Below are 19,859 nucleotides of genomic sequence, written 5' to 3' on the forward strand. Positions count from 1 at the left end.
TTACTAAGGAATAGCCCTGCCCAAAGCTATGTTCCAAGCAACCTGAAATCCAAAACAGCTCCAATGCTCTCTCAGATCTTGAGAGTCCCTTCCTTTAGGGAAGCAATTTATGTGGATAATTTTTTATTTGCTTTATCATTACATTCAAATCCTTCAAATACATCATTTGGTGTAATTTCTTTAAATAGAGTTACCATGGTTCAGCAGGATAAGGTTACAGTTTAAACTTTTCAAAAGTTTCATGTCTAGCGAGCAAAGAAACTGCTGAATAAAAGGTGCCTTTCCTTCTGTTACACAGATCAAACAGGCTCACCAGCATTTGCTATTTTCTTACCATTAGGAAAGGAACAAGAGGGTACAAATAATTCATAGCAACATGTTTATTTAAGCCCAAGCTATGCTTTGACTTACAAGCAAATATTTTTAGGGAAAAAAAATCACAAAAGACAATATTTTCCAGTATTATACTATCTACATAAAAATTAAACTTGCAGAATTTACAAATTAATGTTCTGAGAAGACAGATAAATTATATATCCTTTTGCAAATCCAATCTACAGTGTTTAAAAATTCATACAGGCGCAACGCAAGGTAGTCTCTCTTTACAATCTACCTATTTATATAGTGTTCCCCACCACAGAGGATAATAGTTCTCATCTTAGCTACCAAAGTTTGCAAATACAGTGTATTTAAAATATATTTAGCAGCATATAAAAATTAAAGGAAAAGGAAATACTACTATTAAATTAAAAAAAAAAGAAAAGAAACTCAAAGGCAATAATAGAAACAACTCCATAGGAAAATAGATCAAAATATCTTTCTGTTAGGGACATCAAAAAATGTTTACCATCAAAGAATGTATACACAGCACTAACAAAACAACAATCCAATAGCATTTTAGTCCTGAGCACAGAATATAGCAGAACTGCAAACTTTGGTCAATGTAAGTAAATGCCAAGATTTAACACAAATTGTTATACATCCTGTGTTAACAGATTCAGGTCAATTTCATTTTATGAGAAATCAATAATACTCTCCTTACTTTTCCCTTAAAAGAGCTTTGGAATTTGGGAATGTTCTATAGACTGGGATGCGTACCTAATGGCAGACCACAGTTTGACTCATATTTCCAGTATGTTTAAATATGCAAATCTTTTGACAGACTACATGAAGGAGTACACAGTGAGCTGTATTATATCCCAGGTGTGTTTTCTGTCACAAAAGCAGACATGTTACAATTCAAATAATTTGCCTTTTTCTAGCAAGGCACAAAAATCCAGCCACAATGAAAGTGTGAATCAAGCCATATTTCAATTACAGGATACATATGTATTCATAGACACTAAAAGCACACAGGATAGTACAGACAGAGTTTCATTAGAATATAATTTATACTTAGCAGCTGGATTCAGATACATTTTCCAGTTAATTCCATTCATAAGTTTATGCCTAATAAATACAGGACAACATTTCCCACAAAGAACATACAGAGTATTAATCACAGTATTTAGCTTATGGTTTTTCTCTTCACTCCTGTTTATGTACTGGTAATATCTTCCCCCAGGTCTCCTGGGTCAGACATCTGACTCTCTTGCAAATTGTGAGTCTTCCAAATTCTCACAGTTCGATCACTACAAAACAATAAAATCAAAACAAACATATGAACAGAGGCAGAAAAGTAAAGAAACAGCTCATAGAATTAATTAGGGAAACACGTTTTTAAAAACTGGCTTTTAATAAATGTAAGTAAAAACATACACTTCTTCATAAGAATAGCAAAGATGTATCCATCATGAAGACAATGATACAAGCTCCCATTCTCAAGGGTTTACTTTGCTTGGGACCTTGTTACTATGTGCCTTTTCCATTCATTTTAACCCATTAGTTTCCTTTACCTGTCTTAGAGACAAGTAGGCTGTGAGGTGCCCACCACCACGTGTTTTCTTTTTAGAATGTTTCTCAGAGTATTGCCCAGGTTGGCCTGGAACTCCTGGGATCAAGCAATTTCCTGCCTCAGCCTTCTGAGCAGCTTGGACTATGATATGTTGTTTACTACTGAGTGAATGGTAGGCTAGATCATAGAACAAGTGGCAGATACAGGCAGTGTAACTCAAGAGCCCTGTCTCTTAACCTAGAGCTGCACATGTTATTTTAGCAAGCGTGTTCTTGGACACAGGGTCAGGGGTCCTCAGGCTCAGTACCCCAGAGCAAGGTCATCTTGGTAGGGAGGGGTCAGGCTCAGATTCCCAGGAAGTTGGCGAGTCTGGTGCCAACAGGGAAAACTATTCTAGGTAAAATTAGAAATAAGCTCACAGAAAAAGCAGATGTAGACTAATGTGCCTTCAGATATCGAATGTAGAAAATGAAAAGGATTTCTGATAACCTAGTACACTATAAATATATACAACTATTTATCAATGAGAAATTAAAATTCAAATTTTTTTTAAAAAAAGTGTTTCTTTCCTTAAAAAACTAGAATTGGAAGTTCCATTCAATCTAGCTATTGCCCTCTTGGGTATTTTCCCAGAAAATTTGAAAAGGTCGTGTCTCAGCGATATATGTGCACCCCTGTTTATAGCAGCATAATTTGTAATAGCTAAATCTTGGATATAATGAAAATGCCCATCAACTACAGAATGGATGAAAATGATGTGGTATTTTTATACAATGGAATATTATTCAGCTATAAAAAGGATGATATTGAGGCTTTTATAGGTAAATGGAGGCAATTTGAGACTATACTTGTAAGTAAAATAAATCAGACTCATTTGTAAATATCGTATTGTCTCTCTAGTATCAAAAATAATAATAAAAATCCTGAAGGAGTAATAAGATCCAAAATGTATAATCAACATTGTAATAATGAAAGGAAAAGAAAGTGCTCTAAAGGATATAACTGTATTTATAGGTGCACAAGATAGATAACCATACTAAATTTTTGTTAGTTCATCAAACAGAATGGTTTGTACTGTCATTGTTTGATTGTCCACTTTTTATGCTTTGAGTTTGTGACTTAAGCAACTACTTCTAAGATAATAATATATAATTAATCAACTAGTGATTTCTTAGTGTTTTTGAAATTGTGTATTATTTCTACATTTTTTTGTTTTGCTTTTTTTCTCTAAATTTAAAAAAAAAGTGTTTCTGGTAAATTCATTCCTGTTCACCATGCATGGGGGAATCAGGATCAATTATTAGACAATCATATTTCTTACCCTGCATCTCCGGGCTTAACAGAAATATTTCTTTTCCCAATTTCATGACAATCCCAAAGAAAAAGAAGGGTTCTGTAGAATTTTATAGCTAAAAGGCACATCAGAAGTTTCATAGTCCATTCTAAAGAAAAAATCATGTAGGAACATGCCCAGTGTGGGGGAAAAAAATAGGCAAATCTTTGAAAGAACTAGGTTTTCTGGACTTTAATGATGTATCTTCTCACCATCCTACATGCACTGACAATAGTGCAAGACGTGTTCCTTCATTTACTCATTCAGTCTTTCAAAAGGCAGAACCCAGCAAAAGGGTCAGGGGCAATGTATGACAGGCACCCTGTTCAACAATGAATGGCTGTGACTTTCTTTCTAAGAAAGACTTGGGAACGGGATCTCTGTGCGAGGAGCAGCATCCAGACAAAGGGTGCAAATGGGCCAAGGCAGGAATAAGCCTGGCACATTCAAGGACAAGCAAAAAGGTCGGGCAAGTTGCAAGAGAACAAAGAAGCCAGAGGACATAAAGCAAAGGAAGTAAAGGCAGTTAAAGCATAGGCATAAAGCAAAGGCAGTTAAAGGGTCCGATTAAATATGGCCTCAACTCTCAGGGAAGTGGAGGACTCTGTAAGGTTTTAAGGGAAAAAATACAACTAGACTTCCATACTTTAAAGGTACAGCCAAGAGGATTTTATGAAGGATCAGATATGGAGCATAAAATAAAGAGACAAACGCAGAATTTGCCTGAGCAAATAAAAGACAAGTCATCATCTGGAAAGAGGAAAGCAGTGGGATGTGCAGGTTTCTTATATGAGAAAAATAAGAATTTCACATCTCCACTCTTAGTTATGACAGACACCATTATCAGATCAACCCTCTACTGTGTATGAAGAGGAAACCAGACAAAGTATCTGAAACAACTGTTTTCAGACGCTGGGAGAGTCAGAACGGCATTTGATCCCCAAGTAAAGGGAAATGAGGAGGATGAACTGCAACAGCTTTGGCTTCTTTTGGAAACATTTTCCACAATACTGCATGGGAAAGCCTCAGAATTACTGAGATCAAGAAACAGAAAACAAATCTAGAGAATCTACAGTGGGTGGGACTTGCAAAACTAAGGAAAGAAGGAGAAAAGTCTCTTCAGAACAAGACTTCTATAAATCTTCACAGGAGTCACAAAGCTTTTGAACATTAAGTTTCACAAGGCTGCGGCTGTAAACCCAGAAGAAACGCAATAGCTACACAGTGAAAAATTCTCAGAGCTACTTGGATCTACCTCCAAAAGCTTAAAAAACAAGTCTCAAAAAGATAAAACTGAACCATTAACTTACCTGCCTGAAAAAGCGCAACACCTTTATAAAAATATAACAAAATCAAGACACTCAAACTGCAGTGCTATAATATTTAGGATCCATTAAAATTTTACCAGATATGAAAGTAAACAGGGAAAATGTGTCCGACAACCACAAGAAAAACCAGTGGGTGAAACCAGAGGCAGAAATGACAAGTATGATGGAACTACTATGTGAGGACCTTAAAGGATAATATCTCAATTTCCTCACCTATAAAACAGATTTTAATACCTACCTTCAAAAATTATTATGTGTACTCACTTAAAAAATGCCTTGCAGTAAGCAGTGGAGAAATGTTTGATAAATAACAGCATAACTATTGTTAAAATAGGCCCCCTGGGCTGCAAAGAGCTCAGCGGTAGAGCCCTTTGCTTCACCATATGCAGGGCCCTGGGTTTAATCTACAGCAAACCCTCCCTAAAAAGGTTTTTATTACCTATTTTACTAATTTTGAAAATTTATGGCAAATATGTTTGCATGTGATGTACTTTGGGAATACTGGAAGTTTAGTTTAGTTCTTCAAAAGTAAGATCATGTTACGTATAGCTATATGACATATCAACTTCTGCGTCTCAGTGACATACAATGCTTAGTCTTACACTGAGAGTCCCATATCTCTGACTATCAAAGACACACATTTCCAAAGAGTTAAGCAAATTGGACACTCTTAAGAAAGCAGTGCGTTTTGGAAACAGTGAAATATTAAAGATAACTACTTCAAGAAAACAAAATAAATTTTCTCTGATGGACTTAAAAGATGAAAAAAAGTAAATCTAAATGAAACAAGAATTTAATGGAATCAGCACAACTAATGAGAAATGACACAAACTAAAGCACATGTTTTACAATTAAATCAGAATTTTGATCCATTTAAGATAGACCAAACCGTGGCAATGCTCAAAATAAGTTTAACTGACACAGACTAAATAGAAAGACGTTTAACCCAGGTACTAAATTATGTTTTATTAGGAGAGATCAATGCTTCATATATGTTTGGCTTTCCAAAGTGCTGACATACATGTCATTTTTATAGTTAAAACACATCGCCATCCCCTGCAAGCATACTGGTAAGGGGCACGTTCTCCATGACGCCTTATCAATTATTCTGTTTTGTAACCTAGTTGCGTTTTATATTTCACCATTGCACGTATCACCATCTACATCTAACACACTTCACTTATTTTCTTCTTCTCACTAAGATGGACACTGGAGTTTGGATCTGTTTTGTTTACTCCTTTATTCCCAAGAGTCTGGAACAGTGCTCAGCCTGAGCAATTCGCTGTGAACTAACAAATGAATCAATCAACCCAACCACTCATAAGAGGGAAGAAGCAGATATTGTTGTAGACTTACACTTTAAAAGGAGGAAGAGGCACAGAGATAGTTTTAAAATTTTTGTTAGAAATATGAAGAATGGCAAATGTGTTGTCTTTCTGAAACAAAATCTTTAGAAATTAATCATCTGTAAGGTTTTTTTTAGATATTAAATCACTCAGGAGAGACGTGGCAGTGGACTCATGTCTCTAGATGTTTACAACTGATAACAGATATTAACTCTCAATAAAAATAACTGACAAAGAAAAATCACATGGAAAAAACTTACTCAGCTGCAGTAAAAATGTGGGCAGAGTTAACACACACGGCATTGATAGGACTATCGTGACCCTTCATCTCTCCAACTGGCACACAAGTATCCATGTTCCAGAGTTTCAGAATGCCCCCTCTGCAGCCACTGAGCAACACTGGGTGGCCTGGCACCACTCCCAAGGCACAGATCCAGTCTTTATGTGCATTTGGAACTTGCTAAGAAAAAAAGAGAGAGAAAGAAATATTATCAGCTTCAGGGAAAAATTCCAAACCAGACATTCTTCATACCAAATTAAATTACATTTTCATTGATAAAATACAACATTTGTAATACTGAAGGCATAAAAATCATACGAGTTCATGTTCTACATAATAAATCAGTGATTTTAATAAGTAAAACTGTAATTTGCTTCTAATTTGCCTCATTAACTTTCATCGTTACCCACATTAAAAAGCATAAATGCTAAAAATCTATAGAATTGAAAATATTGGAAAGTATCCAAGATTTTTCAAATATCACATCATACTCAGGGGCAGTAAATACCTTGCCATTCTTGAGAACATATTTGATAAAATAAGTTTGAAAATACAACCTCAGATGTAGACTATGAGGACTGCCACATAAAATCATTGGTTTAAACTTTTACTGAAGAATATAGACAGCTTAAAGGTTTTGTTTTGTTTTGCCTTTGCAAAATATCACATGCAATCTATACATTTAATAATTAACAAGCAGTACTTACAGAGACCATCTAACTATACTTTATGTATGAATATATTTATACATACATATAATCACAACCATGAATGTATATCTATAAAAGAAAAGCTTTAAACACAGTATTTGTATCTGTTGCCAAGTTTTTTCTACTAATATGTATTCTACTTGTTCATTTTCAACTGCTGGTTACAAGTAGGAAAGTGGATGTGACTACAATGCAAACATATGTACACATTGTAAGTATAAGTGCAAGGAAAAGCTTGAAATTGTGAATGATTTTATCTGGTAATTAATCCCTTTCCCAGAGAGTTAGCAAAAGACATCGGTATTTAAATTTATTGACACAACACTTCAACTCAACTATCATTCTGTAGGAAATGTGCTACTACTGGTAGACATATGAAAATGCGCATATAGAAGAGGAAGCCTTTGCATTACTCTTGACTTCACTTAAACGTGATACTCTTTAGAACACACGTATATAAAATAAAAACAAAACAAAATGCAAAACTGCAACTACTCTCCAATGCTGATTTTATGTAAAAAACACATGTATTAGACAATCCCGGATCTTTCAACTCTCACCAATATCTGTTCTCCTCCTATCTAGTAGGTGTTGAAGGCTTCCTTTCTTCCAATTAGTAAGTCTTGGAGTTGATAAACCATAATTTAAGAGGAAGTCCTAGTTAATATTATCCTTAAACAATGAATATCTACATAGAAGTTCTTCAAGTCCCTATAGAAAATACTAAGTGGTTTTGAAATGTCTCTATGCTATAAAAGGTTTTGCATTACCTGAAGAAGGTCTTTTTGAGCTATGTCCCATTTCTTGATTCCATTATCTCTGGACCCACTGAACAGGCTATCCCCTTGGATAGTTAATGCTTCTATACCATCATAATGCGGGGGTTCAAAGTTATGCGTAGGACTTACAGTTCCAAGAGCCCCTTCAGTTACATCGAACATCTAACAGAACAAGAAGAAAGAGAACAGTTACCTCATTAAGTCTCAGATAAACACCTGTGTGCCCACACACATACTAGGTTGCGTTATCTGACAAGATTTGTTTTATTATAATTTGTTGTCATAATACTTAGCCTCCCTTCTTCGGTGGCTGCAGTGTGCTTACCTCTTTGCATGTCTATGATCTGATTCTAACTCCTCCTACCACTTTCACCAACTTAATTAACCTGAAGTGAACAACCCTGAGAATGAATCTCAGTCCTATTTCCCACCAATTTTGCTTGCATAGCAGGTACTTTCATATCTGCAAACTTTTAAGAGAGAGAATCAGATCTTTTCATGTCTGTCTACAGAAATAACAAGTGAAATAATAAAAAATATTATATCAGTCTAGTTAAAATTCAAATAAACAACATGATTATTACCCCTCACTGTTAAGACAGCTCTGCCATCCTGGAGGGCATCTCTAGTTTCCTAAAGCTGCCATTCAAAACTGGGTTACTCCTTTTAATTGCCCTCATTTCATCTGGCTGATGGCCTCATGTTTTCCTGATCCAAAGTAAATGTGTGGACACTTCACACTGAAAGTTTACCTTTACCTTCCAATTGCTAGCTGCCATCTTCAGAGGCTCATCTACACTTACTGCTTTGCAAGCTTCATGTCCAACCTGATTCTAACCTCTAGCCTTTCATCAACCACCTCCATTCTCTCATACCACACTTTCCTTTGCACTGAGACAGCCCATTTTCAAGCATATAAAGAGTTCAAGGCTTCTAAAGGTAAATCCTTCCCCTTACGCATGTTATTTTAAAGTCATTCATCTCTCCAAAAGTACTCAGGCTTTCATTATGTTACTATTGACTACCATGGGCATTTCCCCAAAAGTGTCCTCAAATCCTCTCTCCTTTGTCATCAAGTCTACTTCCTTGAACATCTGCTTCTCTTTGGATGCTACCAAACCTGCATCTCCTGTCACAGCTTCACTCAGACTCTGGATTTGCACTTCTGGCCTGCAGGTGTATATCCTCTGTTTCAGCCTCAAATGTAACATTTCTGGAATCAAATCATACATCCTTCCCCCACATTATCTGCTAATTTCAGCAATTCTAATGGCCATCATCTACTAAGTATAAAATGTCATGATGATGGTGATGGTGGTAATGGTGATGGTAATGAATTTTAACTATTCACTGGAAGACTAAAATAAAAGATCTTTAAATCCCTTCCTGCCTATCTCCTATGAAAAATGAGAATACATAATTAAATAATAGTAAAACCTGGACCGATAAATGAGTTAAATATTCAAAAGAAAAAGACTACAAGATGTAAAAAAGGAACAGATTAAAAAAAACAGTCCCAAATGAGTCTCAATGCTTCAAACCTATCACATAATAGGCAAATATCATGCAACAACTCCACAATACACACTCTGATGTAATGGTCCTTGGAGCCAGTGATGATCAGATCTTGTCCACTGGAAATCTGATCTACAGTAAGGCACATAACAGGGCCTAGATGTCCAGTTAACTTTCCTGTAGACTGAAACCTTCAAAAAGAAAGAAAAATGACTCTGTTTGAGAATTATTTTTTAGAATGATGGGGATAAGCCTTGACATAAAAGTAACCTCTATCCTTTCATAAAACTGTTCACTAATTTTCTTTTAGATTTCAGCTTCATTTCTATGAAACTCTATTCAAATTAGAGTTTTTAAAAAATGGCCAAACCAATATATTGCATGATGGAATTAAAAGGCCGTAAGTAAATTATTCCAAAACCAAGCTATTTCATGGAGGTAGTAAGGCAGCAAAATTCTGAACAAATGCTAACAGCTAAGATGGACTACCCCATGCAAACTTTAATGTTAAAGGTCCAAAATTGTAACAGATATATGACTAATATTTTTGATCTCTGTGTTTGAAGAAAGTAACAATATCACTGATTAACCACAAAGTCAGCAAAAACACAGAGAAAAGTTATTTTATCACACACATACACATTTTTACATATACATATATACAGTATGCACATCATACATATACATGTATGTGCTCATTTGTATGCATCAACCAGTGCACACACACATATATGTGTGTCTGTGTATCAAAACGTAGGTGACCCATTTCATCAATTATTACGAAGATAAGAAAATGACTAGGACAGATACCAGACTGGTGGAAAAATGTATGATGTCAATTATCAGACTATTTTACACTTCTACTTCAAATCAAGCTCAACTAAAGTGTAAAAAGCTCATACTTCATTGCAAATTAAAAAAAACAACAAAAAGACTTACATTTTGTCATTTTTTTTCTTTTTAACAACTTTATCTTTTCAATACCTCACAGTTTACATCTGTTTCATTATTTTGCATTCATGAAAACTGCAAGGATTTATATTCAGTTATTAAATTAATTTTATAAACTGAAAAGGTTGAGGCAAAAAGTGTTTAAATGATGTTAAAAAATAATTCTTTCAAAAATGAAACAGACAAAAATACATATTCACCTTTATCTAATAACACATTTGCAGACAACTATTAAGAGATTACAACACAAATAGTTTCTGTATTTCCTGCATATTTTTTATTAGCAATGAAAATGAAAAGAAGGGAATATTGTGAGTTTGTTAATAAGGACAGAAAAGACATTTAGGGTGGTTGTGCTAGACAGAAAACCAATGAATTTACATCACCTTCTGAGACTGTAAAATTATATTCCATAGGAATACTATGTTAGCAATATCTGAGGTTGTATTGGTGATATGCAAGAGCTTTGCTTTCTTAAAGGTTCTACCTTTTAAGATCCCACATTCTGACAGCATTTCCAGAAGCTGCGTAGAGGAATGTGCCTGTGGGGTTGAGCGCAATTTGATTGATTTGGTTCTCTCCAGAAGGAATAGCTACAACCCGGTTTGTACTTGCAGAACAGACATCTCCAAGATTAACTTGACCGGAAGACCTTCAAGGACAGAAAGCAAAGCAAACAAGTCCATTTCCATACAGGAATCAGTCTTACAATGTCTTGAATTCCTAAGAATCTGGCCTATAGGCAACAAGAAGAACTTTGTCTGTCGCCATATATACAGTGCACGTAGTTGGTACATATGTCTGCTGACTAAGGGAATAAAGAGGATGACATGGTTTAAAACTCTTAATCTGATGCCTATTACAACACTAGAATTTCTAGACCCTGAGTTAGCAATGACTAAAGTACTGTAAAAAAAAGATTAGCTATAAAAAATAAAAACTTAACAAGTGATAAATTCCATAAAAGTAATTCACATTCCTACAGGTTTCACAAATTCTCTATAGACTGGGCTTACCAAATTCCTTCGGTGTATGAAAATTCCCTTTTTGGATTACAAGTATTGGGGACTTTTAAAGTTATTTGCAGTTTTTCTTCAACAAAATTACAGATGAGTATCCACTATGTGTTAAAGTCTTAATCATAGCTTATTTCTAATTCCTCAGATAGATCCTAGATGGTATTTTAAGCCATTTTTAAATATCTTCTCAGCCAACTTCTAAAATATTGTTATAACCAATCTCTTCAAATTTGATTCTAGTGATTCACCTGGATTGGTAAATTTCTAATTTAATAACTACTGTTCTTTTTCTACAAAACTCCTCTCAAAAGACATATTCAGTATGGAAAATAATTTGTATTTCTCAAGTTATAAATTACTTAAAATTAATACTCTACTATATGTACTATACAAATTAGTAAAAGTTAACCTTTTCAATTCTCTCAGCCCTCATTTAATCATTTACAGAAGTCACTCAATTTCAATTATATAAAATGATTCTCCAATCTCATGGTAAGAAAAATTATTGTTTTAGATTTTCAAATGTGTTTATAACAGACACCAAACAAAAACTTCATTCTCCAAATTGTCTAACAAAATTTACAATTACGAAATTGTACCAACCTCAGAGTAGTCTCAGACCCTAAAATTATACTCAGTCATTCAATACCTCTTAATTAAAGGTTATGAGTATTTCTTACAATAGTAATTATAGTCATTTTACAAGGTTTGTATTTATATGACACAAGTAATATAAACCACTTACTTCCATCAAATAGTAAATGCTATGAAAATGTAATATTTTAGTATAATATAATGCTTTGTATGTAATTTTTTTGAGAGAAAGAAAACAAGAAATATGTACTTCACAGAAACCAAATACAGTTAATCTCTTCCTGTTTATACTGAACGCTTACTGTGTCAATCTGGGAGGTTTTTTTCCTTATTTTATCTGAGTTTTATTATTCTGACCACTTGTAATAATCTCTAAGGAGTGGATATATATTTAAATATTGTAATGCACCCACAGCTCTATATTTTCTTGTGCTTTGTAATACATATATTTAACCCTTGTGCTATTAAAGTTACTTACGTCAGTGTTCGAATGCACTTTGCTGAATCTCTGATATCCCACACCTTAATATAAGATGTTGACACCGTGAAGACCAAACTTGTGTAATTACAGTATTTGACAGACACGACATTGTTGGGATGACCCCCCAAGGACATGATTTCCTGCCCAGTCACTAGATTCCATATTTTACAAGTACGATCTAAAACAGACGAATAAAAACAGAATAAATACTATTAATATGAACTACTTTGGATTCTCTTAACAGTAAAAAGTATTTAAGCAATTTCTCTTCTCTGACAAGGAAATGAGAGTTGAATAGTAATTATTCATTAACATGTATCAAGCTTCTTTGTCCTTGAGACTCTGCAGCAGGTTTATAAGCAAGGTAAAAGATAGGATGAAAATCACGGGTGTCTGGTGTATGCATTATGTGTTGTTAAAAATACAGTTGTGACAATTTTTGAAATAATCATATTGAAAGAGATTTGCCTCAAATTGCCCTGAATGTAAAATGTCCATCTAGAGTCAACTTTTTCAAAATACTGTATTCTGTTTTGATTATTCCTCTACCTCTTCACAACCCACTTTTACAAACACACATAACTTTTTCTCTAAAGGCACTGATGGATTTTATTTTTATGTTAACCCAAAAACATAATCACAAAACTTTCCTATTTTGTTTTTCTGACATGTTGAGAATCTAAGTACTCGGGAAAGACAAATCCAAGTCACCAGAACAGTATATTTTCATGGAAGAGTTTTTTTGCGTTGGGGGAATTTCTTGTCATTCTCAAAGTTCTAGCTAGTTTTTCATAGAAAAGCATCAGATGTTTGCTGATTCAACTGAATCTTGCAATATCACTAAATTCTAAAACTTTTCACTAGCTCCTTAAATTCTGGGCATGCTTCCTTTCTATGACTCTAACCTTCTTATTCAAAACTTCTCTTGCTTGTATTCTCCTTTCAACCCCGTTGGACTCCATTTCCAAACATACCCTACTTTTACTTTCAGTTCTGCTAGCTTTATTCTGTCCTCCTGAACATCAATTCTTAGAAATCAATATCCAAATCATCCTATAAAGTTCATCCTAAATGCCTCATGGTCAAAGCTGTCCATGGTTCTTAAAACTATGCATAATCCTCCCTTTTCCAAACCCCAAGACCTATATTTTAGAACTCTTCGAAGTTGTTTATAGTTGATTTCTAGTTGCTTGCAGTTATACCAAAAGAGTTAAAAGTGCAGGACTGGAAATGAGTGGGCCAAGGTTTCTAATCCTAGTTTTTCTACTTAGTAGCTAAATTTACTTTAGCAAATTATTTTCTTGAATCTTGAGTTTCCTCACAATTATCATGAGGACACTCACTGAAGTTGTTGTAACTCATTGAAGTTGTTGTGGAAATTAAAGGAGGTATATTTGTACATTTGTACAAAGTCTCTCATGTAGTATAGAAATGGTGCTTGCTACTGTCTTATTCTTTGTAGCAGTGTATATGGCCTTTTATACATCTGTATATTACCCTGCATTATAAAATCCAGACTCATTCAGGAAGTGCCCAAACTCTGAAGAAAATGCATTCTCTCACCACTGTATTCACGAAATATCAATAAGGTTTTTTAAAAAATTTCTTCCTAAATATGCATTGGTTTTATATTTTATAAAATTCAGGGGATGAATCAGTGAACAGATTGTTAAATAGTCTGACTTTTTTAGAGCCTGTCAAAAAGTTAACCTTAACACAACTATTAAATATCAGCCTTATAGTTACTAGTACCTTTTGATCCAGTGAAGAGAAGATCATCAGTAGAATCCACACACAGCACAGCTTTTGTGTGCCCTTCGGCTATGTGAACACACTGCAGTGGAGCCACTCTGATGCCTTTTGAAGCAGGAAATGGGTTGATTATGCCCCTGAGATGTGGAAACAAACAAACCAATCAAGACTCATTTCCATGGCTCTATCCTGAGAATAGATTTATTTTCCCTCTGATTTTAGAAAGCTTTTATAAGTAATTAGTAATAAAAGCTAGACCAATCTTTTGGTGCTTTTTTTAAGCTGAAGAGTGAAGAACAGAAGTGAAGTGTAAAACAGTTTAACAGCAGTGATGGTGCCCCGGTCACCACAACTAATGATACACCTGCCTGCAGCCACCTTCTGCAAAGGACAGCTCATGTAGACTGGGGTTTTCTCATGAACAGTTTCAGCTCTTCAGAGTTACAGAAGCAGTATTTGCAGCTGCTTGGTGTATTGAATTCTGGAAAATTTAGGAAGAAGTAGAAAAGATGAGTGACTGGAAGATATGGCTGTATGGCATGGGGAGTATAAGTCTATGTCGAAAAGAACAGGCTGGAAAGGAGAAACACAGCTGCTGTCACCACAGAAAGTAGTATACAAGCAAAACTGAAGAAGACAAGATTAGAATTACTGCATGGGCAGAAACTTGAAAGGATTATTCAAAAAGATAAGAAACTTACTAGAAAAATCTAATCTCAAAGAAGTTTTAAAACTGAAAAAATTTTTTTAAAAACAAATTTTGTAGGGAACTTTCTCATAAACAGTATTTCTGGAATTTCTGCCTTATGGCATAGGCTACGTATTATGGGGATATGAATATTATCAAAAGATTATTCCTTTCCTAAAGAAGCTTACTATAGGTCTAAGTTAAAGTAATTGTATTAAGAAGGCTAAAGATGAAAAGAAATTAAGATATGGTAAACCTACAACTTACAAGAAGAAAAATTATGCTGAAATATGTCCATATGAGGCAGATGGTGTAATACCAGTACAAACCAGAGATAAAGTTGCTGTGTTTCCATCTTCGTGGTAAAAGAGAAAAATCTTCAGAAGAAAGGGTTCAGGACAAAATAGAAGACCACATTAAGAAGCACAGAGCTAAAACAAACGTCTGGAGAATGAGCGGAGGGGCATAAACATGACCAAGATGTGATACGGATACATATCAAACCCCAGGCTGAATATGCTCACTATCTACGGTAAATATACTAACAAAAACAGAGGCAAGGTCGGAGATGATTAAGAACAAATACAGGTCCAAGGCAAATGAGCTGTGACAGTGGAGCCTTACTCAGTGAGCTCAATCATTTTATTTAAATTACAGTGTTATGGGGTTTTGAAAAGTCTCAACATTCTAGAGGAAAAAATCATGGTCAGCACTCTAAGAAGTCACTAAGATCAACAAAGGGAGCAAAATGCATAGACCTGATTTTCTAAGAAGCAGGAAATAAAGTTGATTTTACAACTGATGGATAAAACTTGTTGATTCTGACAGAGAAAGGTAATAAATACTTCAAAATATATACTCAGGGGGATGTGGCTTGGTGGTAGAGTGCTTACCTAGCATGCATGAGCCTGGGTTCAATCCCCAGTACCATGCCAAAAACATAATTTAAAAAGAATGTCTATCAATAAAAGAAAACAGAAGCTCAAAAATCTCATGAGAAAAGATTTTATAGGGTTAAAAGGCTGTGAATTAGGGAAATGCCACAGTTACAATATATGTCAACTTTACTAAAACCTATATGATAAACTTTTAAGTGAGACACTTGAGGAAAAGGTAAGCAGGGCACTGCTGTAGTAAAAACAAGTACAAAGGTAAGTGAGGGTCACATCTAAGGAAGGAGTCAGTGTGTCACTGTCAACCTGGAAAATCTGCTGGGTCTAGTCAATCTTTCCCTAAATTGATGTATTAAAAGGATATGTGAAAAAACTGAATAATATACTATGTTGATGGGAAAAAAATTACTGAAAAAATTCATTTGCTTTATGTAACTTACTAAGCACTCAAATAATCATCAGATAAAATTTAAAATTGAAAATTTTAATCAAAGATAGAACAGAATGCTCCAAGTAGGAGACAGAATCAATAGTGGCCTAAGTCAAAAAAAAAAAATGAAAAGGGCTTTATTGCTGAATACAAGATCAAAGGATTAACAGTTTATGGTTCCTCCATCAACACTGCATTTCATTCAACCTGTTCAGCTGTAATGGACCTACTGTACTTGCTTCAAGACACATTTCAAATAGGGATTAGTTCCAGATGCAATATTCTAAGAAACACAGTGAAAACCTGGAGCCTTTCAAAACTGTAGAGGCAGAAGGCCTTTATTACTTACAGAAAGACATAAAACTAAAACTATTAAGCTGAGAAAAGAATATTCATCAGAGAAAGGACACACTAGCATTATGAAAAGGATAAATATTTAAAGGGCTATCACATACTGACAAAAAAGAGATATCTGATTAAATACAGTATATATGAAGAGACTGAGCAAAGACTAATGCATGTATAGTTAAAGTAAATTTTTTTCTTTCGTCTTTTTTTGAGACAGAATTTCACTACACAGTTCAGGCTGGCAGTGAAATCACTTTGTAGCCATGGCTAGCTTTGAACTTTCAGCAGTCCTCCTGCCTCAGCCTCCCAAGTGCTGGGATTACAAGCATGTGCCACCACACGTGGTGTGAAGAAAGTAAATTTAAAGAGTACCTTTAAAAATTTCAATTTTAAGGTCTAGTGATAATGATTTAAAGAAAGGGCTGTGCTCAGCCAGCGGCATAAGGGCCTGCTTGGCAAGCACAAGGTCGTGAGTTCAATCCCTGGTAACAAAAAAAAAAAAGGTGAAAAGAATTTCTCATCACTTGCAAAGCTCCCAGGAATTGTCATTTCTGAATATATAATTATGAAGTTCAAGGTTACTGTCTGCACACGTTTACTTCAGATTCTTAAAATTAATGTGACTTCTTTATAATTTAACAATTGAATAGGACTAAAGCTGAAATGGCAGCAAACTCCCTCAAAAATTTGAATCTGTTCTTTTGAAATCTTGAGGTAAGGTTCATAGTTGCAAAGTGCAGCCATCAAGTTTACAAATATTGCTTCAAAAACTGAAGTGGTATGATTCTAACAAAGAGTAAAGTTCTACTATTACCTCTCAAATAGCAAATATATACACAGGTATACCCTTCAAGAGGTGTTTATAAACAAGGAGGCATAGGAGCTAATTTATTTATCAAGAAATAACCTTTGGGGTTAATTTCACAACAAAATTTATATTAGCAGGCTAAGAGCTGTTTTGATACGTGTTTAATGATATAAATTGCACTATTAAAAATTACTCCCAGTCTTCTGAAGAAAAATGATCAATATTAAAAATAGTCTTTTATTCATTATAAACTTAACTTCAAATATTCAGAAAATTAGGATTGATATTTTCTATAATTACCCTAGGTCAAAAGTAGTAGAAAAGAGCCAGATGTAGTGGAACATCCCTATAATCCCAATACTGTGGGAAGCTGAGGCAGGAGGATTACAAGTTTGAGCCCAACCTGGGCAATTTAACAGGACTTTGTGACAAAAAAAAAAATGTATTATTAAAAGAGGAGTGGGATGTGGCCCAGTGCAAAGGCCACTGATTTAATCCCCAATACTCCTTCTCTTCCTCCTTCTCCTCTTTCTCCTACTACTACCATCACTGATAAGAGAAAAACATAGACACTGGGAGGATATATCTACAGTATTTCATTCTCTACCAAAATTAATCCATTTGTATTCTGAAATATAAAAATGCACTTGAAAGTAGTTTAAGTTAAAAATAAGTACTGGAAATTTGAACGGACTGATTGGAAGAAGGAAAGAATGCCACTCAGTAAAGCACTGTACTCCGATGAATAGGATTAATTTCTCTACCTCCCCTGCCTACCTTTTGGAAGATGTTATGGTTTGCATATAGATGTATCCCTAAAGCCTTATGTGCACAGTTTTTTGGAGACAGCTGAACCTAGAGTGTGTGATTGATTCATGGTGCAATGCTGGGATGAAGCGTGAGTGAGTGCCGGCTGATCGGACTGATGGCGCCCTAATCCCCGCAGACTAGATACCATATAGGGACAGAAAGAGGCTTGTCTTGTGCCTTTCTTGTTGCTTTTTCTGTCTCTCATTGCTTTTGCTGTCTCAGCTGTTGCTTTTGCTAATTTCTACTGCTATGAACTATTTCCTCTGTGCCATATGCCACCTTGCCTTGGAGCCAGTCGATTATGGACTGCAACTTCCACAAACTGTGAGCTAAATAAACCTTCCCCACTTTAATTCTGGGTGACTTGTACTTTGTCTCAGGAATCAGAGAAATTTAACTAAGACAGAACATCTGCTCATGATCAGCAAATTGACAATGAAACAAGAAAAACAAGTGAAAAAAGAGGAGGATACAGAAGGATACATGGGGAGAAGAAATGAGAGAGAACGCAATTAAGGACCCTCTCAAAATCTATGATATGAAAAATTATAAGACTTATTTTAAAAACTGTACTAGTAAAAATTTTTGGATGACAAACTTCTTCAGTTTATACTTTTTCTATTTTTTAGTATGATAGTGTCCTTTTTACAGTATACCATTATCACATGATTTTTTTTACTTAAAATTTCTAAACCAACAAGAAAAAATGCCTTACATACCTCCCACACTTAGAGGTAACTGAAATACTTAATCACTATGGAGCAAGCCTCACTGATATCAACATTCAGAAAGCTTGATTATTTTTAAAGAAAACATTTAGACTACAGACATTCTTAGGCTATGACACAGTTTGCCACTACTTTATCTATACAGTACCATCACAAAAATACATTAAAATTAATGTTTTGAACTATTAGTGCATTTACATGGCTTATAACAAATAAAGCATGCAATAAAGTGAAACATGCTCAGAATTTCTAAGAAGGCATTTTGGAACAACCACGAGATGCCAGAAGGTAGGAAGATACGAAGAAAGTACCTGTGTACTTCCGACAGAGAAGAGTCACTTTCATCAGACCTATAGCGAAAGAGTTAGAATTATGAGAAAGGATACAGATGTCAACAGCTAAAGACAAGGACAAGGACTGAAAACCAACAGCATGAGTAACAGAAAGGCAGCATATACCTCCTTCAGGGTGCCCTGCTCTGTGACTGCCACTGAATATCAGCAAGTTTAGAATAACTACATTGGAAAATAAATTTGACTCATGTATTCTACCACAATTTAGGGGGCAAAGCTTTCCGTCTATTACTGACCCACCCCATTTACTGTATCCTCCTCACTTCTAAACTCTAGGTCCTGGAGAGTAATAATACCAAGACCAAGAAATATATCACTTAATGTGACTTAAATTTCAGGAAAAATTCTCATCTCATTTGTGGATTTAATTCACTTGGTAATTATTACTGAAGATTTAGGCTCTATTGTTGAAGTTTTATAAATACATTGTATATTTACATGGAAAGTAAATCATTTAAAATCTTAATAAGCCTTGGTTTAACTCTGCAGAGAGCCCTCAGTGGGCTTTTAAAATTTAGGCAAGAGGCTCGTATTAATGCCCTTGGCTGTGAGTCTGATCATGACAAGTTCTATTTAGCATGTATAAGAGGCTGGGGGAGGAGAGTGCTGGCCTGGGACGTGAGCAGTAGAGGGGTGGTACAGGGCAGACTCAAAAAGGAGTTCCAAAGCAAGTGACCCCAAAGATGGCAGTTTTTGAAAGTATTAAGTCAAATAAGTTTTAACTTAGAGACAGGACAACAGAGGTAAGTTATTAGTAGTTCATGAAATATGTCAGTAAAATTATGAAACTGTGACAAGTTTGTCAAGGTTACCAAAAAC

At 34.9% G+C, this 19,859-nt stretch overlaps 1 protein-coding gene across 11 annotated transcripts in view; it reads right to left on the reverse strand.

The window, feature by feature from the left end:
• Positions 1-365: 365 nt before the first annotated feature.
• The window catches only part of Kif21a (kinesin family member 21A), a 145,577-nt gene continuing 126,083 nt past the window's right edge, over positions 366-19,859 (reverse strand). For 6 of the 11 annotated variants that reach the window (XM_063254545.1, XM_063254548.1, XM_063254543.1 and 3 more), the window contains 8 exons: positions 18,999-19,037; positions 13,983-14,119; positions 12,228-12,408; positions 10,624-10,788; positions 9,259-9,376; positions 7,662-7,832; positions 6,162-6,361; positions 366-1,631 (listed from right to left, as the gene is read on the reverse strand). In XM_063254545.1, the coding sequence (XP_063110615.1) occupies positions 1,538-1,631; positions 6,162-6,361; positions 7,662-7,832; positions 9,259-9,376; positions 10,624-10,788; positions 12,228-12,408; positions 13,983-14,119; positions 18,999-19,037 (1,105 nt within the window). In that variant the 3' untranslated portion in view covers positions 366-1,537. The remainder of the gene's footprint in view (positions 1,632-6,161; positions 6,362-7,661; positions 7,833-9,258; positions 9,377-10,623; positions 10,789-12,227; positions 12,409-13,982; positions 14,120-18,998; positions 19,038-19,859) is intronic. The other 5 variants (XM_063254546.1, XM_063254550.1, XM_063254551.1 and 2 more) reach the window with 1 other exon arrangement.

The sequence above is a fragment of the Cavia porcellus genome, unplaced genomic scaffold (assembly GCF_034190915.1).
Source record: "Cavia porcellus strain 051 isolate PalLab524CR breed Dunkin Hartley unplaced genomic scaffold, mCavPor4.1 scaffold_8, whole genome shotgun sequence".
Classification (NCBI taxonomy): Eukaryota; Metazoa; Chordata; class Mammalia; order Rodentia; family Caviidae; genus Cavia; species Cavia porcellus.